This window comes from Panulirus ornatus, chromosome 33 (genome assembly GCF_036320965.1).
Source record: "Panulirus ornatus isolate Po-2019 chromosome 33, ASM3632096v1, whole genome shotgun sequence".
Lineage (NCBI taxonomy): Eukaryota > Metazoa > Arthropoda > Malacostraca > Decapoda > Palinuridae > Panulirus > Panulirus ornatus.
The window spans coordinates 25,118,316-25,131,656 of NC_092256.1; the positions used below are offsets into that span (position 1 = coordinate 25,118,316).

At 41.4% G+C, this 13,341-nt stretch overlaps 1 protein-coding gene across 2 annotated transcripts in view; it reads right to left on the bottom strand.

The window, feature by feature from the left end:
* The window catches only part of LOC139759651 (uncharacterized), a 144,893-nt gene that overhangs the window by 12,569 nt on the left and 118,983 nt on the right, over window positions 1-13,341 (bottom strand). For both annotated transcript variants that reach the window (XM_071682045.1, XM_071682044.1), the window contains exons 18-20: window positions 10,619-10,927; window positions 7,698-7,889; window positions 1,406-1,588 (exon numbers count right to left, since the gene is read on the bottom strand). In XM_071682045.1, coding sequence (XP_071538146.1) covers window positions 1,406-1,588; window positions 7,698-7,889; window positions 10,619-10,927 — 684 coding nt within the window. The remainder of the gene's footprint in view (window positions 1-1,405; window positions 1,589-7,697; window positions 7,890-10,618; window positions 10,928-13,341) is intronic.

Consider the following 13,341-nt stretch of genomic DNA (forward strand, 5'->3'; position numbering starts at 1 on the left):
TCATATATTTTTTTTTTTTTTTTTTTTTTTTGCTTTGTCGCTGTCTCCCGCGTTTGCGAGGTAGCGCAAGGAAACAGAATATATTCATGACATATTAAACAAAGCTTCTCTATCATATGTTTTTTCCTGATCCAAAAATGCCATGTACAAATCCTTCTGTTTCTCTTAGTATCTATCATTCTAGCTTCCTGGCTTGGCTGTAATATATTTCTGTCAGATTTTTTCAAAAGGTACCATGGTATTCTTGAAGACTTAACAACTCTGTATCTTCCATGTTGAGAGGTATTCAGGTTTAATATATTTTCTTTTATATTTCTAAGGTGGTTTGATCGAGTAAGTAATGTAAGGGTAAGAGAGATGTGTGGAAATAAAAAGAGCATGGTTGAGAGAGCAGAAGAGCGTGTTTTGAAATGGTTTGGGCACATGGAGAGAATGAGTGAGGAAAGATTGACCAAGAGGATATATGTGTCGGAGGTGGAGGGAATGAGGAGAATTGGGAGACCAAATTGGAGGTGGAAAGATGGAGTGAAAAAGATTTTGAGTGATCGGGGCCTGAACATGCAGGAGGGTGAAAGGCGGGCAAGGAATAGAGTGAATTGGATCGATGTGGTATACCAGGGTCGACATGCTGTCAATGGATTGAATCAGGGCATGTGAAGCGTCTGGGGTAAACCATGGAAAGTTCTGTGGGGCCTGGATGTGGAAAGGGAGCTGTGGTTTTGGGCATTATTGCATGAGAGCTAGAGACTGAGTGTGAACGAATGGGGCCTTTGTTGTCTTTTCCTAGCGCTACCTCGCACACATGAGGGTGGAGGGGGATGTTATTCCATGTGTGGCGAGATGGCAATGGGAATGAATAAAGGTAGACAGTGTGAATTGTGTGCATGAGTATATATGTATGTGTCTGTGTGTGTATATATATATGTGTACATTGAGATGTATGGGTATGTATATTTGCGTGTGTGGACGTGTATGTATATACATGTGTATGGGGGTGGGTTGGCCATTTCTTTCGTCTGTTTCCTTGCGCTATCTCGCAAGACACCCCGATCTGAGCCTTGGAGGAAGATGAGCACTCCCTGCTTGACTCCTTCTGTTTCCCTTTTAAGAAATTCAAATGGGGGGGGTGTTGTTTTCCAGACCTCCCCCCTCTCCCGCCCCCTTTAGTTGCCTTCTACAACATGCGGGGAATAAGTGGAAAGTATTCTTTCTCCCCTATCCCTAAGGATATATCAATTCACAGATGATCCTACCATCCTCTCAACCAAAACCTTGCACACAATACTTTTCAAAGATAAAGGCAAGCCATATCTGAAGCCACTAAATAATAATATTTATGCCCTTACTATCCTTCAGTGTTGTGTTTTCTTACATTCCTAACTATATCACGAAAAGCAATACTAACCTTCAGTATTACATTCTTCATGTATTCCATGTTTTCCATGTGTTTCTCACGATTTTCGTTTCTTGCTGATCTTCGAATTTCTTCCTTAAGAGCATCTGCTAGTTGTGTCAGTTTGGCATTTTCTGCTTCGGATTCATGTAAAAGTGATGTTAATTGCTGAATTCGCATTTCTCCAGCACTTAACTGAAAAGAGACAGAGTGGTGTAATTCTGTTTGAAGTAGTCTTACACAAATGTCACTATTAAAAACGACAAGCATACGATTAAAGATTTTGCTTATGCATGTGATACAGTCACAACAGCAAAAGGGTTACATGCAATGAAAAGATCTTATAGGATGCTATGTGAAACAAAAAATAAAGGTATAGGTAGTATGCTTGAGGAAAGGAACCTGGATGTTTTGGCTCTGAGTGAAACGAAGCCCAAGGGTAATGGGAAAGAGTGGTTTGGGAATGTCTTGGGAGTAAAGTCAGGGGTTAGTGAGAGGACAAGAGCAAGGGAAGGAGTAGCACTACTCCTGAAACAGGAGTGGTGGGAGTATGTGATAGAGTGTAAGAAAGTAAACTCTAGATTGATATGGGTAAAACTGAAAGCTGATGGAGAGAGATGGGTGACTATTGGTGCATATGCACATGGGCATGAGAAGAAAGATCATGAGAGGCAAGTGTTTTGGGAGCAGCTGAATGAGTGTGTTAGTGGTTTTGATGCACAAGACCGGGTTATAGTGATGGGCGATTTGAATGCTAAGGTGAGTAATGTGGCAGTTGACGGAATAATTGGTATACATGGGGTGTTCAGTGTTGTAAATGGAAATGATGAAGAGCTTGTAGATTTATGTGCTGAAAAAGGACTGGTGATTGGGAATTTTTATTTTTTTTTTTATTATACTTTGTCGCTGTCTCCCGCGTTTGCGAGGTAGCGCAAGGAAACAGACGAAAGAAATGACCCAACCCATCCCCATACACATGTATATACATACGTCCACACACGCAAATATACATACCTACACAGTTTTCCATGGTTTACCCCAGACGCTTCACATGCCTTGATTCAATCCACTGACAGCACATCAACCCCGGTATACCACATCACTCCAATTCACTCTATTCCTTGCCCTCCTTTCACCCTCCTGCATGTTCAGGCCCCGATCACACAAAATCTTTTTCACTCCATCTTTCCACCTCCAATTTGGTCTCCCTCTTCTCCTCGTTCCCTCCACCTCCGACACATATATCCTCTTGGTCAATCTTTCCTCACTCATTCTCTCCATGTGCCCAAACCATTTCAAAACACCCTCTTCTGCTCTCTCAACCACGCTCTTTTTATTTCCACACATCTCTCTTACCCTTACGTTACTTACTCGATCAAACCACCTCACACCACACATTGTCCTCAAACATCTCATTTCCAGCACATCCATCCTCCTGCGCACAACTCTATCCATAGCCCACGCCTCGCAACCATACAACATTGTTGGAACCACTATTCCTTCAAACATACCCATTTTTGCTTTCCGAGATAATGTTCTCGACTTCCACACATTCTTCAAGGCTCCCAGAATTTTCGCCCCCTCCCCCACCCTATGATCCACTTCCGCTTCCATGGTTCCATCCGCTGCCAGATCCACTCCCAGATATCTAAAACACTTCACTTCCTCCAGTTTTTCTCCATTCAAACTCACCTCCCAATTGACTTGACCCTCAACCCTACTGTACCTAATAACCTTGCTCTTATTCACATTTACTCTTAACTTTCTTCTTCCACACACTTTACCAAACTCAGTCACCAGCTTCTGCAGTTTCTCACATGAATCAGCCACCAGCGCTGTATCATCAGCGAACAACAAATGACTCACTTCCCAAGCTCTCTCATCCCCAACAGACTTCATACTTGCCCTTCTTTCCAAAACTCTTGCATTTACCTCCCTAACAACCCCATCCATAAACAAATTAAACAACCATGGAGACATCACACACCCCTGCCGCAAACCTACATTCACTGAGAACCAATCACTTTCCTCTCTTCCTACACGTACACATGCCTTACATCCTCGATAAAAACTTTTCACTGCTTCTAACAACTTGCCTCCCACACCATATATTCTTAATACCTTCCACAGAGCATCTCTATCAACTCTGGTTTAAAAAGAGAGATATACATAAGTATACGTATGTAAGTAGGAGAGATGGCCAGAGAGCGTTATTGGATTACGTGTTAATTGATAGGCGCGCGAAAGAGAGACTTTTAGATGTTAATGTGTTGAGAGGTGCAACTGGAGGGATGTTTGATCATTATCTTGTGGAGGCGAAGGTGAAGATTTGTAGAGGTTTTCAGAAAAGAAGAGAGAATGTTGGGGTGAAGAGAGTGGTGAGAGTAAGTGAGCTTAGGAAGGAGACTTGTGTGAGGAAGTACCAGGAGAGACTGAGTACAGAATGGAAAAAGGTGAGAACAAAGGAGGTAAGGGGAGTGGGGGAGGAATGGGATGTATTTAGGGAAGCAGTGATGGCTTGTGCAAAAGATGCTTGTGGCATGAGAAGCATGGGAGGTGGGCTGATTAGAAAGGGTAGTGAGTGGTGGGATGAAGAAGTAAGATTATTAGTGAAAGAGAAGAGAGAGGCATCTGGACGATTTTTGCAGGGAAATAATGCAAATGAGTGGGAGATGTATAAAAGAAAGAGGCAGGAGGTCAAGAGAAAGTTGCAAGAATTGAAAAAGAGGGCAAATGAGTGTTGGGGTGAGAGTATCATTAAATTTTTAAGGAGAATAAAAAGATGTTTTGGAAGGAGGTAAATAAAGTGTGTGAGACAAGGGAATAAATAGGAACTTCAGTGAAGGGGGCTAATGGGGAGGTGATAACAAGTAGTGGTGATGTGAGAAGGAGATGGAGTGAGTATTTTGGAGGTTTGTTGAATGTGTTTGATGATAAGTGTGGCAGATATAGGGTGTTTTGGTCAAGGTGGTGTGCAAAGTGAGAGGGTTAGTGAGGATGATTTGGTAAACAGAGAAGAGGTAGTAAAAGCTTTGCGGAAGATGAAAGCCGGCAAGGCAGCGGGTTTGGATGGCATTGCAGTGGAATTTATTAAAAAAGGGGGTGACTGTATTGTTGATTGGTTGGTAAGGTTATTTAATGTATGTATGATTCATGGTGAGGTGCCTGAGGATTGGTGGAATGCTTGCATAGTGCCATTGTACAAAGGCAAAGGGGACAAAGGAGAGTGCTCAAATTACAGAGGTATAAGTTTGTTGAGTATTTCTGGGAATTTATATGGGAGGGTATTGATTGAGAGGGTGAAGGCATCTACAGAGCATCAGATTGGGGAAGAGCAGTGTGGTTTCAGAAGTGGTGGAGGATGTGTGGATCAGGTGTTTGCTTGGAAGAATGTATGTGAGAAATACTTAGAAAAGCAAATGGATTTGTATGTAGCATTTATGGATCTGGAGAAGGCATATTATAGAGTTGATAGAGATGCACTGTGGAAAGTATTAAGAATATATGGTGTGGGAGGCAAGTTGTTAGAAGCAGTGAAATGTTTTTATCGAGGATGTAAGGCATGTATACATGTAGGAAGAGAGGAATGGGATTGGTTCTCAGTGAATGTTGGTTTGCAGCAGGGGTGTGTGATGTCTCCATGGTTGTTTAATTTGTTTATGGATGGGGTTGTTAGGGAGCTGAATGCAAGGGTTTTGGAAAGAGGGGCAAGTATGCAGTCTGTTGTGGATGAGAGAGCTTGGGAAGTGAGTCAGTTGTTGTTCGCTGATGATACAGCATTGGTGGATGATTCATGTGAGAAACTGCAGAAGCTGGTGACTGAGTTTGGTAAAGTGTGTGAAAGAAGAAAGTTGAGAGTAAATGTGAATAAGAGCAAGGTTATTAGGTACAGTAGGGTGTAGGGTCAAGTCAATTGGGAGGTAAGTCTGAATGGAGAAAAACTGGAGGAAGTGAAGTGTTTTAGATATCTGGGAGTGGATTTGGCATCGAATGGAACCATGGAAGCAGAAGTGAATCATAGGGTGGGGGAGGGGCGAAAATTCTGGGAGCCTTGAAGAATGTATGGAAGTCGAGAACATTATTTCGGAAAGCAAAAATGGGTATGTTTGAAGGAATAGTGGTTTCAACAATGTTGTATGGTTGCGAGGCGTGGGCTATGGATAGAGTTGTGCACAGGAGGGTGGATGTGCTGGAAATGAGATGTTTGAGGACAATATGTGGTGTGAGGTGGTTTGATCGAGTAAGTAATGTAAGGGTAAGAGAGATGTGTGGTAATAAAAAGAGTGTAGTTGAGAGAGCAGAAGAGGGAGTTTTGAAATGGTTTGGTCACATGGAGAGAATGAGTGAGGAAAGACTGACCAAGAGGATATATGTGTCAGAGGTGGAGGGAACGAGGAGAAATGGGAGACCAAACTGGAGGTGGAAAGATGGAGTGAAAAATATTTTGAGTGATCGGGGCCTGAGCATGCAGGAGGGTGAAAGGCGTGCAAGGAATAGAGTGAATTCGAACGATGTGGTATACCGGGGTTGACGTGCTGTCAATGGATTGAACCAGGGCATGTGAAGCCTCTTGGGTGAACCATGGAAAGTTCTGTGGGGCCTGGATGTGGAAAGGGAGCTGTGGTTTTGGGCATTATTACATGACAGCTAGAGACTGAGTGTGAACGAGTGGGGCCTTTGCTGTCTTTTCCTAGCGCTTCCTCGCACACATGATGGGGGAGGGGGTTGTTATTCCATGTGTGGCGAGGTGGCGATGGGAATGAATAAAGGCAGACAGTATGAATCATGTACATGTGTATATAAGTATATGTCTGTGTGTGTATATATATGTATACATTGAGATGTATAGGTATGTACATGTGCGTGTGTGGATGTGTATGTATATACATGTGTATGTGGGTGGGTTGGGCCATTCTTTTGTCTGTTTCCTTGCGCTACCTTGCTAACGTGGGAGACAGCGACAAAGCAAAATAAATAAATAAATAAACATACATATACATCTACAGACATATACATACATGCACATGTACATATTCATACATGCTACCTTCATCCATTCCTATTGCCACCCCGCCACACATGAAATGGCATCCCCCCTCCCCCAGTTTACGCAAGGCAGCTATAGCACATGGCTTGTAACCATATAATATTGCTGGCACTACTATTCTTTCAAACATACCCATTTTTGCCCTCCAAGGATAACATTCTTTCTCCATACATTCTTCATTGGTCCCAGTACATTTGCCCCCTCCTCCATCCTACTTCTCAATGTGTAAAACAAAGTATATATTGCAGAATATGGTGTTTCTGAAACAGTTCTTACACATTTTATTTATTTTTCACTTCAAGAATGATTACTATAAAGAGTAGCTATCATGTTTATTAGAAAATGCTTCTTGCAAACATGCTTGCCAACCTTAGTGATACAACAGGAGTCATAGAGATCAATTTGAAATCCACAGGATCAATCTGTACAGATAACTCAATTGCTGGGTATACATCCTTAACATCACATTTAATTCAATTTTTACTATTCTCCTTTAAAAGTCATGCAATTTTCAATGCAGTAATTAATTTCCAAATAGAAAATATAACTGATTTTTGGTGTAGCTAAGACAGATCACTTCCCCATGCAGTTTATGCAAGTTGCTAAGTTTCCTAGTTAGGTAGTGGAGGGGAATCAATTATCTACCATCAATCACTCAATTTCCATTAATAATGGATGATCTACCATTATTCACTCCATTTCCATTAATAATGGATGTATCATGTGCATACAGGCATACAACATTTGTGGATATTAGTTTTGTAGAAATGGGTTCCCTAACACTAGCTAGGGAGGCTGGCAAAGGGCAGAGATACCTGAGAACAGAGTCAGTTGGTAACAAAAATATATGTTGGCAATGTTAGATGTCACTCCAGTACAAAATAGTATGGTAATTCATGCCTTCTCAGAAATTAGTGCATCTTTTTGAGAGACTACAACCTTCCACACAAATGCAATTTGTTTTGGAAGGCTTGCAATTGAATTATTCCAAGATTAGATTAATACTCATACCGTGGAAGCAAATAATTTCCTTCACAATGAAAACCATCACCACTCTGCTGCATAAGTTTCCTACTCAATACAAATGCAAGAAGGAAGGTTTAATACACTTTTTACATAAAGTAACTAAGACTTATTGCACTTTTTATAAAATGTAACTTGGAAATACTCTGCCCAACCATAATTCTAAAACATGAGAAAGGGATGTTAATTTACATGTAGAAAGAACTACATTCTACTGTTCAGTAAGAATCTCACCTTTGACTCAAGCCTAGCTACCTCCTTCCCTGTGGCATCTGTGTTGATGCTGGTAATGCTGACATTATCATCCTGAGAAGTAAGGCCAACAGCAGAAGGCAGGGGGGAATTTATAAGCTGATCCAGGGGTGGAGGGCTGTAACCTCTTAGTTTACCTGGAGAATGGTGAACAGGTTCCACCCACTCTGAACCCTAAGATTGTGCAAATATACAGAATTAATAAAAAATCTTAACAAAACTTGGCTTATTTGCAAATAAGCTTAAAATACACCAGATACTAGACTTACAAAGAAACTTATAGAATACCAAAATTAAAACAATGCACTATCTATCCAAGGATAACAAAATCATTTCCCACGTGCATGTGCTGTAGCTTCATAGGCTTACTATCAATAAACTTAAAGTATAACCAAATTAAAAAAAAATGCAGTGTCTGCCCAAGGAAAACAAAATAATCTCCCACATGTGTATTTGCCATAAATGCATATGACAAAACCACTTTACAGTTACCAGCTGTATCCACAGACACTTTATATCAACTGATCTTCATTAGAATCAAACTGATTTTGATCTAATAATGCGTAAGACAAGGGAGTAAATGGGAACTTCAGTGAAGGGCGCAAATGGGGAAGTGATAACAAGTAGTGGTGATGTGAGAAGGAGATGGAGTGAGTATTTTGAGGGTTTGTTGAATGTGTTTGATGATAGAGTGGCAGATATAGGGTGTTTTGGTCGAGGTGGTGTGCAAAGTGAGAGGGTTAGGGAAAATGATTTGGTAAACAGAGAAGAAGTAGTAAAAGCTTTGCGGAAGATGAAAGCCGGCAAGGCAGCAGGTTTGGATGGTATTGCAGTGGAATTTATTAAAAAAGGGGGTGACTGTATTATTGACTGGTTGGTAAGGTTATTTAATGTATGTATGACTCATGGTGAGGTGCCTGAGGATTGGCGGAATGCGTGCATAGTGTCATTGTACAAAGGCAAAGGGGATAAGAGTGAGTGCTCAAATTACAGAGGTATAAGTTTGTTGAGTATTCCTGGTAAATTATATGGGAGGGTATTGATTGAGAGGGTGAAGGCATGTACAGAGCATCAGATTGGGGAAGAGCAGTGTGGTTTCAGAAGTGGTAGAGGATGTGTGGATCAGGTGTTTGCTTTGAAGAATGTATGTGAGAAATACTTAGAAAAGCAAATGGATTTGTATGTAGCATTTATGGATCTGGAGAAGGCATATGATAGAGTTGATAGAGATGCTCTGTGGAAGGTATTAAGAATATATGGTGTGGGAGGCAAGTTGTTAGAAGCAGTGAAAAGTTTTTATCGAGGATGTAAGGCATGTGTACGTGTAGGAAGAGAGGAAAGTGATTGGTTCTCAGTGAATGTAGGTTTGCAGCAGGGGTGTGTGATGTCTCCATGGTTGTTTAATTTGTTTATGGATGAGGTTGTTAGGGAGGTGAATGCAAGAGTTTTGGAAAGAGGGGCAAGTATGAAGTCTGTTGTGGATGAGAGAGCTTGGGAAGTGAGTCAGTTGTTGTTCGCTGATGATACAGCGCTGGTGGCTGATTCATGTGAGAAACTGCAGAAGCTGGTGACTGAGTTTGGTAAAGTGTGTGAAAGAAGAAAGTTAAGAGTAAATGTGAATAAGAGCAAGGTAATTTGGTACAGTAGGGTTGAGGGTCATGTCAATTGGGAGGTAAGTTTGAATGGAGAAAAACTGGAGGAAGTAAAGTGTTTTAGATATCTGGGAGTGGATCTGGCAGCAGATGGAACCATGGAAGCGGAAGTGGATCATAGGGTGGGGGAGGGGGCGAAAATCCTGGGAGCCTTGAAGAATGTGTGGAAGTCGAGAACATTATCTCGGAAAGCAAAAATGGGTATGTTTTACAGAATAGTGGTTCCAACAATGTCGTATTGTTGCGAGGCGTGGGCTATGGATAGAGTTGTGCGCAGGAGGATGGATGTGCTGGAAATGAGATGTTTGAGGACAATGTGTGGTGTGAGGTGGTTTGATCGAGTAAGTAACGTAAGGGTAAGAGAGATGTGTGGAAATAAAAAGAGCGTGGTTGAGAGAGCAGAAGAGGGTGTTTTGAAATGGTTTGGGCACATGGAGAGAATGAGTGAGGAAAGATTGACCAAGAGGATATATGTGTCGGAGGTGGAGGGAACGAGGAGAAGTGGGAGACCAAATTGGAGGTGGAAAGATGGAGTGAAAAAGATTTTGTGTGATCGGGGCCTGAACATGCAGGAGGGTGAAAGGAGGGCAAAGAATAGAGTGAATTGGATCGATGTGGTATACCGGGGTTGACGTGCTATCAGTGGATTGAATCAGGGCATGTGAAGCGTCTGGGGTAAACCATGGAAAGCTGTGTAGGTATGTATATTTGCGTGTGTGGACGTATGTATATACACGTGTATGGGGGTGGGTTGGGCCATTTCTTTCATCTGTTTCCTTGCGCTACCTCGCAAACACGGGAGACAGCGGCAAGAAAAAAAAAAATATGGAAAAAGTTTTGGTTATAATTTGCGAATCACTTGAATACACTGACACCAATCAAATGCTGGGTTTTGAGAGACCAAACGAACTTATCTGAAAACGAATCCTCATGTAAAGCATATCTAACAATGAGATTTGAGAAATGAAACAACTGAACCACAGAAAACAAAAGCTAAGGGTGCTGATACTTTGTTAAGGTAGCTGGGCTTTCCATATTAAAATCAATTTTTCACACTGGATAGAATAGCTAAGTTTTTGTTTTTGCCATAAAAATTTGAGTCCATTCTCTTATCTTTCATGCCATTTTATTCCTTGTAATATATCAAATCATTCAATATCACATGTATTTCACTTTCATAATCTACTGAGATATTCTATATTTCACTGCAAAATTTGAATCTGCAAGTACTATGCTTTTAACATGACAAACCTCCCCTTCTTCTCTGACCATGTTGGTGACATCAATTCTTGGTTCATCATATCCATGACTAGGCTGGCGGCGATGCTGATGAGTGTTGTTATGGCTCACCATCGGCACACTGTGATCACTCTCAGAGCGTAATGGATGAGAGGTACTAGTAGTAGAAGGCATGCTAGTGACGATACTGGAAGAGGTCAATGATGCTGAGGAATTCAATGTATTCTTTAGCTGCCACAACTTATTTTCAGTCTGCTCCAGTCTAGCTGTAAGATCCTTCATTTCCCGTGCATGAGTCTCCCTAAGAGTTTCCAATTGTTTCTGTTGATTGCAATAATTCGACTTGAGAAAAATAAGCTGATTATGAGTCAAGCCATTTATGATACAATTTTAATTCTTAGCTTTAAAGTCTTAGTCAAAAGTACCCTTTGTATATTTCTGACAACTTCAATCATTTCAATAAGAATACAGGTTTTGAAGGATTAAAAAATATTTCTTATCCATAGCTAAAGTCCCATGCAATCTAACCCAACCCATGACTCCCTTTCGTTTCCACACATTCATCAATCCTCCTACATCCTTTGTTCCGTATGCTGCTCCATGACTCACTTCTGCTTCCATGGCTCTGTTTGCTGCCATATCCATTCCCTGGTATCTAAAATACTTTACTTCCTTAGATTTTCTCCATCCAAACTCATAAACCAACTAACCTGTCCCTCTACCCTGCTAAACCTTATAGCACTGCTTTTATTCACATTTCTTTCAACCTTCTCCTTTCACACACTCTTCCAAACTTAGTCACCAACTTCTGCAGTTTCTCACTCAAATCAGCCACCAATGCTGTGTCATCAGCAAACAACAATTGACTCACTTTCCAAGCCACCTCATCCCCTACAGACTGAATACTTGACCTTCTCTCCAAGTCTAGATTTTACCTCCGTCACCATCCTATCCAAACACAAACTAAACATCATGGTAACATCACATACCCCTAATGGAGAACAACCTTCAACTGGAATCACTCATTCTCCTATGTTCCTACTCATAAATATGCCTTACATTAATGATAAAAGCTTTTTACTGTTTCTAGAAGCTTTCCTCCCACACCACATATTCTTAAAACCTTCCATGCATCTCTATCAACATATTCTTTCTCCATAAATGCCACATACAAATCCTTCTGTTTCCCTATTATTTCTCACACATTCTGATCATTATCTTGTGGAGGCTAAGGTGAAGATTTGTATGGGTTTTCAGAAAAGAAGAGTGAATGTTGGGGTGAAGAGGGTGGTGAGAGTAAGTGAGCTTGAGAAGGAGACCTGTGTGAGGAAGTACCAGGAGAGACTGAGTACAGAATGGAAAAAGGTGAGAACAATGGAAGTAAGGGGAGTGGGGGAGGAATGGGATGTATTTAGGGAATCAGTGATGGATTGCGCAAAAGATGCTTGTGGCATGAGAAGAGTGGGAGGTGGGTTGATTAGAAAGGGTAGTGAGTGGTGGGATGAAGAAGTAAGAGTATTAGTGAAAGAGAAGAGAGAGGCATTTGGACGATTTTTGCAGGGAAAAAATGCAATTGAGTGGGAGATGTATAAAAGAAAGAGACAGGAGGTCAAGAGAAAGGTGCAAGAGGTGAAAAAAAGGGCAAATGAGAGTTGGGGTGAGAGAGTATCATTAAATTTTAGGGAGAATAAAAAGATGTTCTGGAAGGAGGTAAATAAAGTGCGTAAGACAAGGGAGCAAATGGGAACTTCAGTGAAGGGCGCAAATGGGGAGGTGATAACAAGTAGTGGTGATGTGAGAAGGAGATGGAGTGAGTATTTCGAAGGTTTGTTGAATGTGTTTGATGATAGAGTGGCAGATATAGGGTGTTTTGGTCGAGGTGGTGTGCAAAGTGAGAGGGTTAGGGAAAATGATTTGGTAAACAGAGAAGAGGTAGTGAAAGCTTTGCGGAAGATGAAAGCCGGCAAGGCAGCAGGTTTGGATGGTATTGCAGTGGAATTTATTAAAAAAGGGGGTGACTGTGTTGTTGACTGGTTGGTAAGGTTATTTAATGTATGTATGACTCATGGTGAGGTGCCTGAGGATTGGCGGAATGCGTGCATAGTGCCATTGTACAAAGGCAAAGGGGATAAGAGTGAGTGCTCAAATTACAGAGGTATAAGTTTGTTGAGTATTCCTGGTAAATTATATGGGAGGGTATTGATTGAGAGGGTGAAGGCATGTACAGAGCATCAGATTGGGGAAGAGCAGTGTGGTTTCAGAAGTGGTAGAGGATGTGTGGATCAGGTGTTTGCTTTGAAGAATGTATGTGAGAAATACTTAGAAAAGCAAATGGATTTGTATGTAGCATTTATGGATCTGGAGAAGACATATGATAGAGTTGATAGAGATGCTCTGAGGAAGGTATTAAGAATATATGGTGTGGGAGGAAAGTTGTTAGAAGCAGTGAAAAGCTTTTATCGAGGATGTAAGGCATGTGTACGTGTAGGAAGAGAGGAAAGTGATTGGTTCTCAGTGAATGTAGGTTTGCGGCAGGGGTGTGTGATGTCTCCATGGTTGTTTAATTTGTTTATGGATGGGGTTGTTAGGGAGGTAAATGCAAGAGTTTTGGAAAGAGGGGCAAGTATGAAGTCTGTTGGGGATGAGAGAGCTTGGGAAGTGAGTCAGTTGTTGTTCGCTGATGACACAGCGCTGGTGGCTGATTCATGTGAGAAACTGCAGAAGCTGGTGACTGA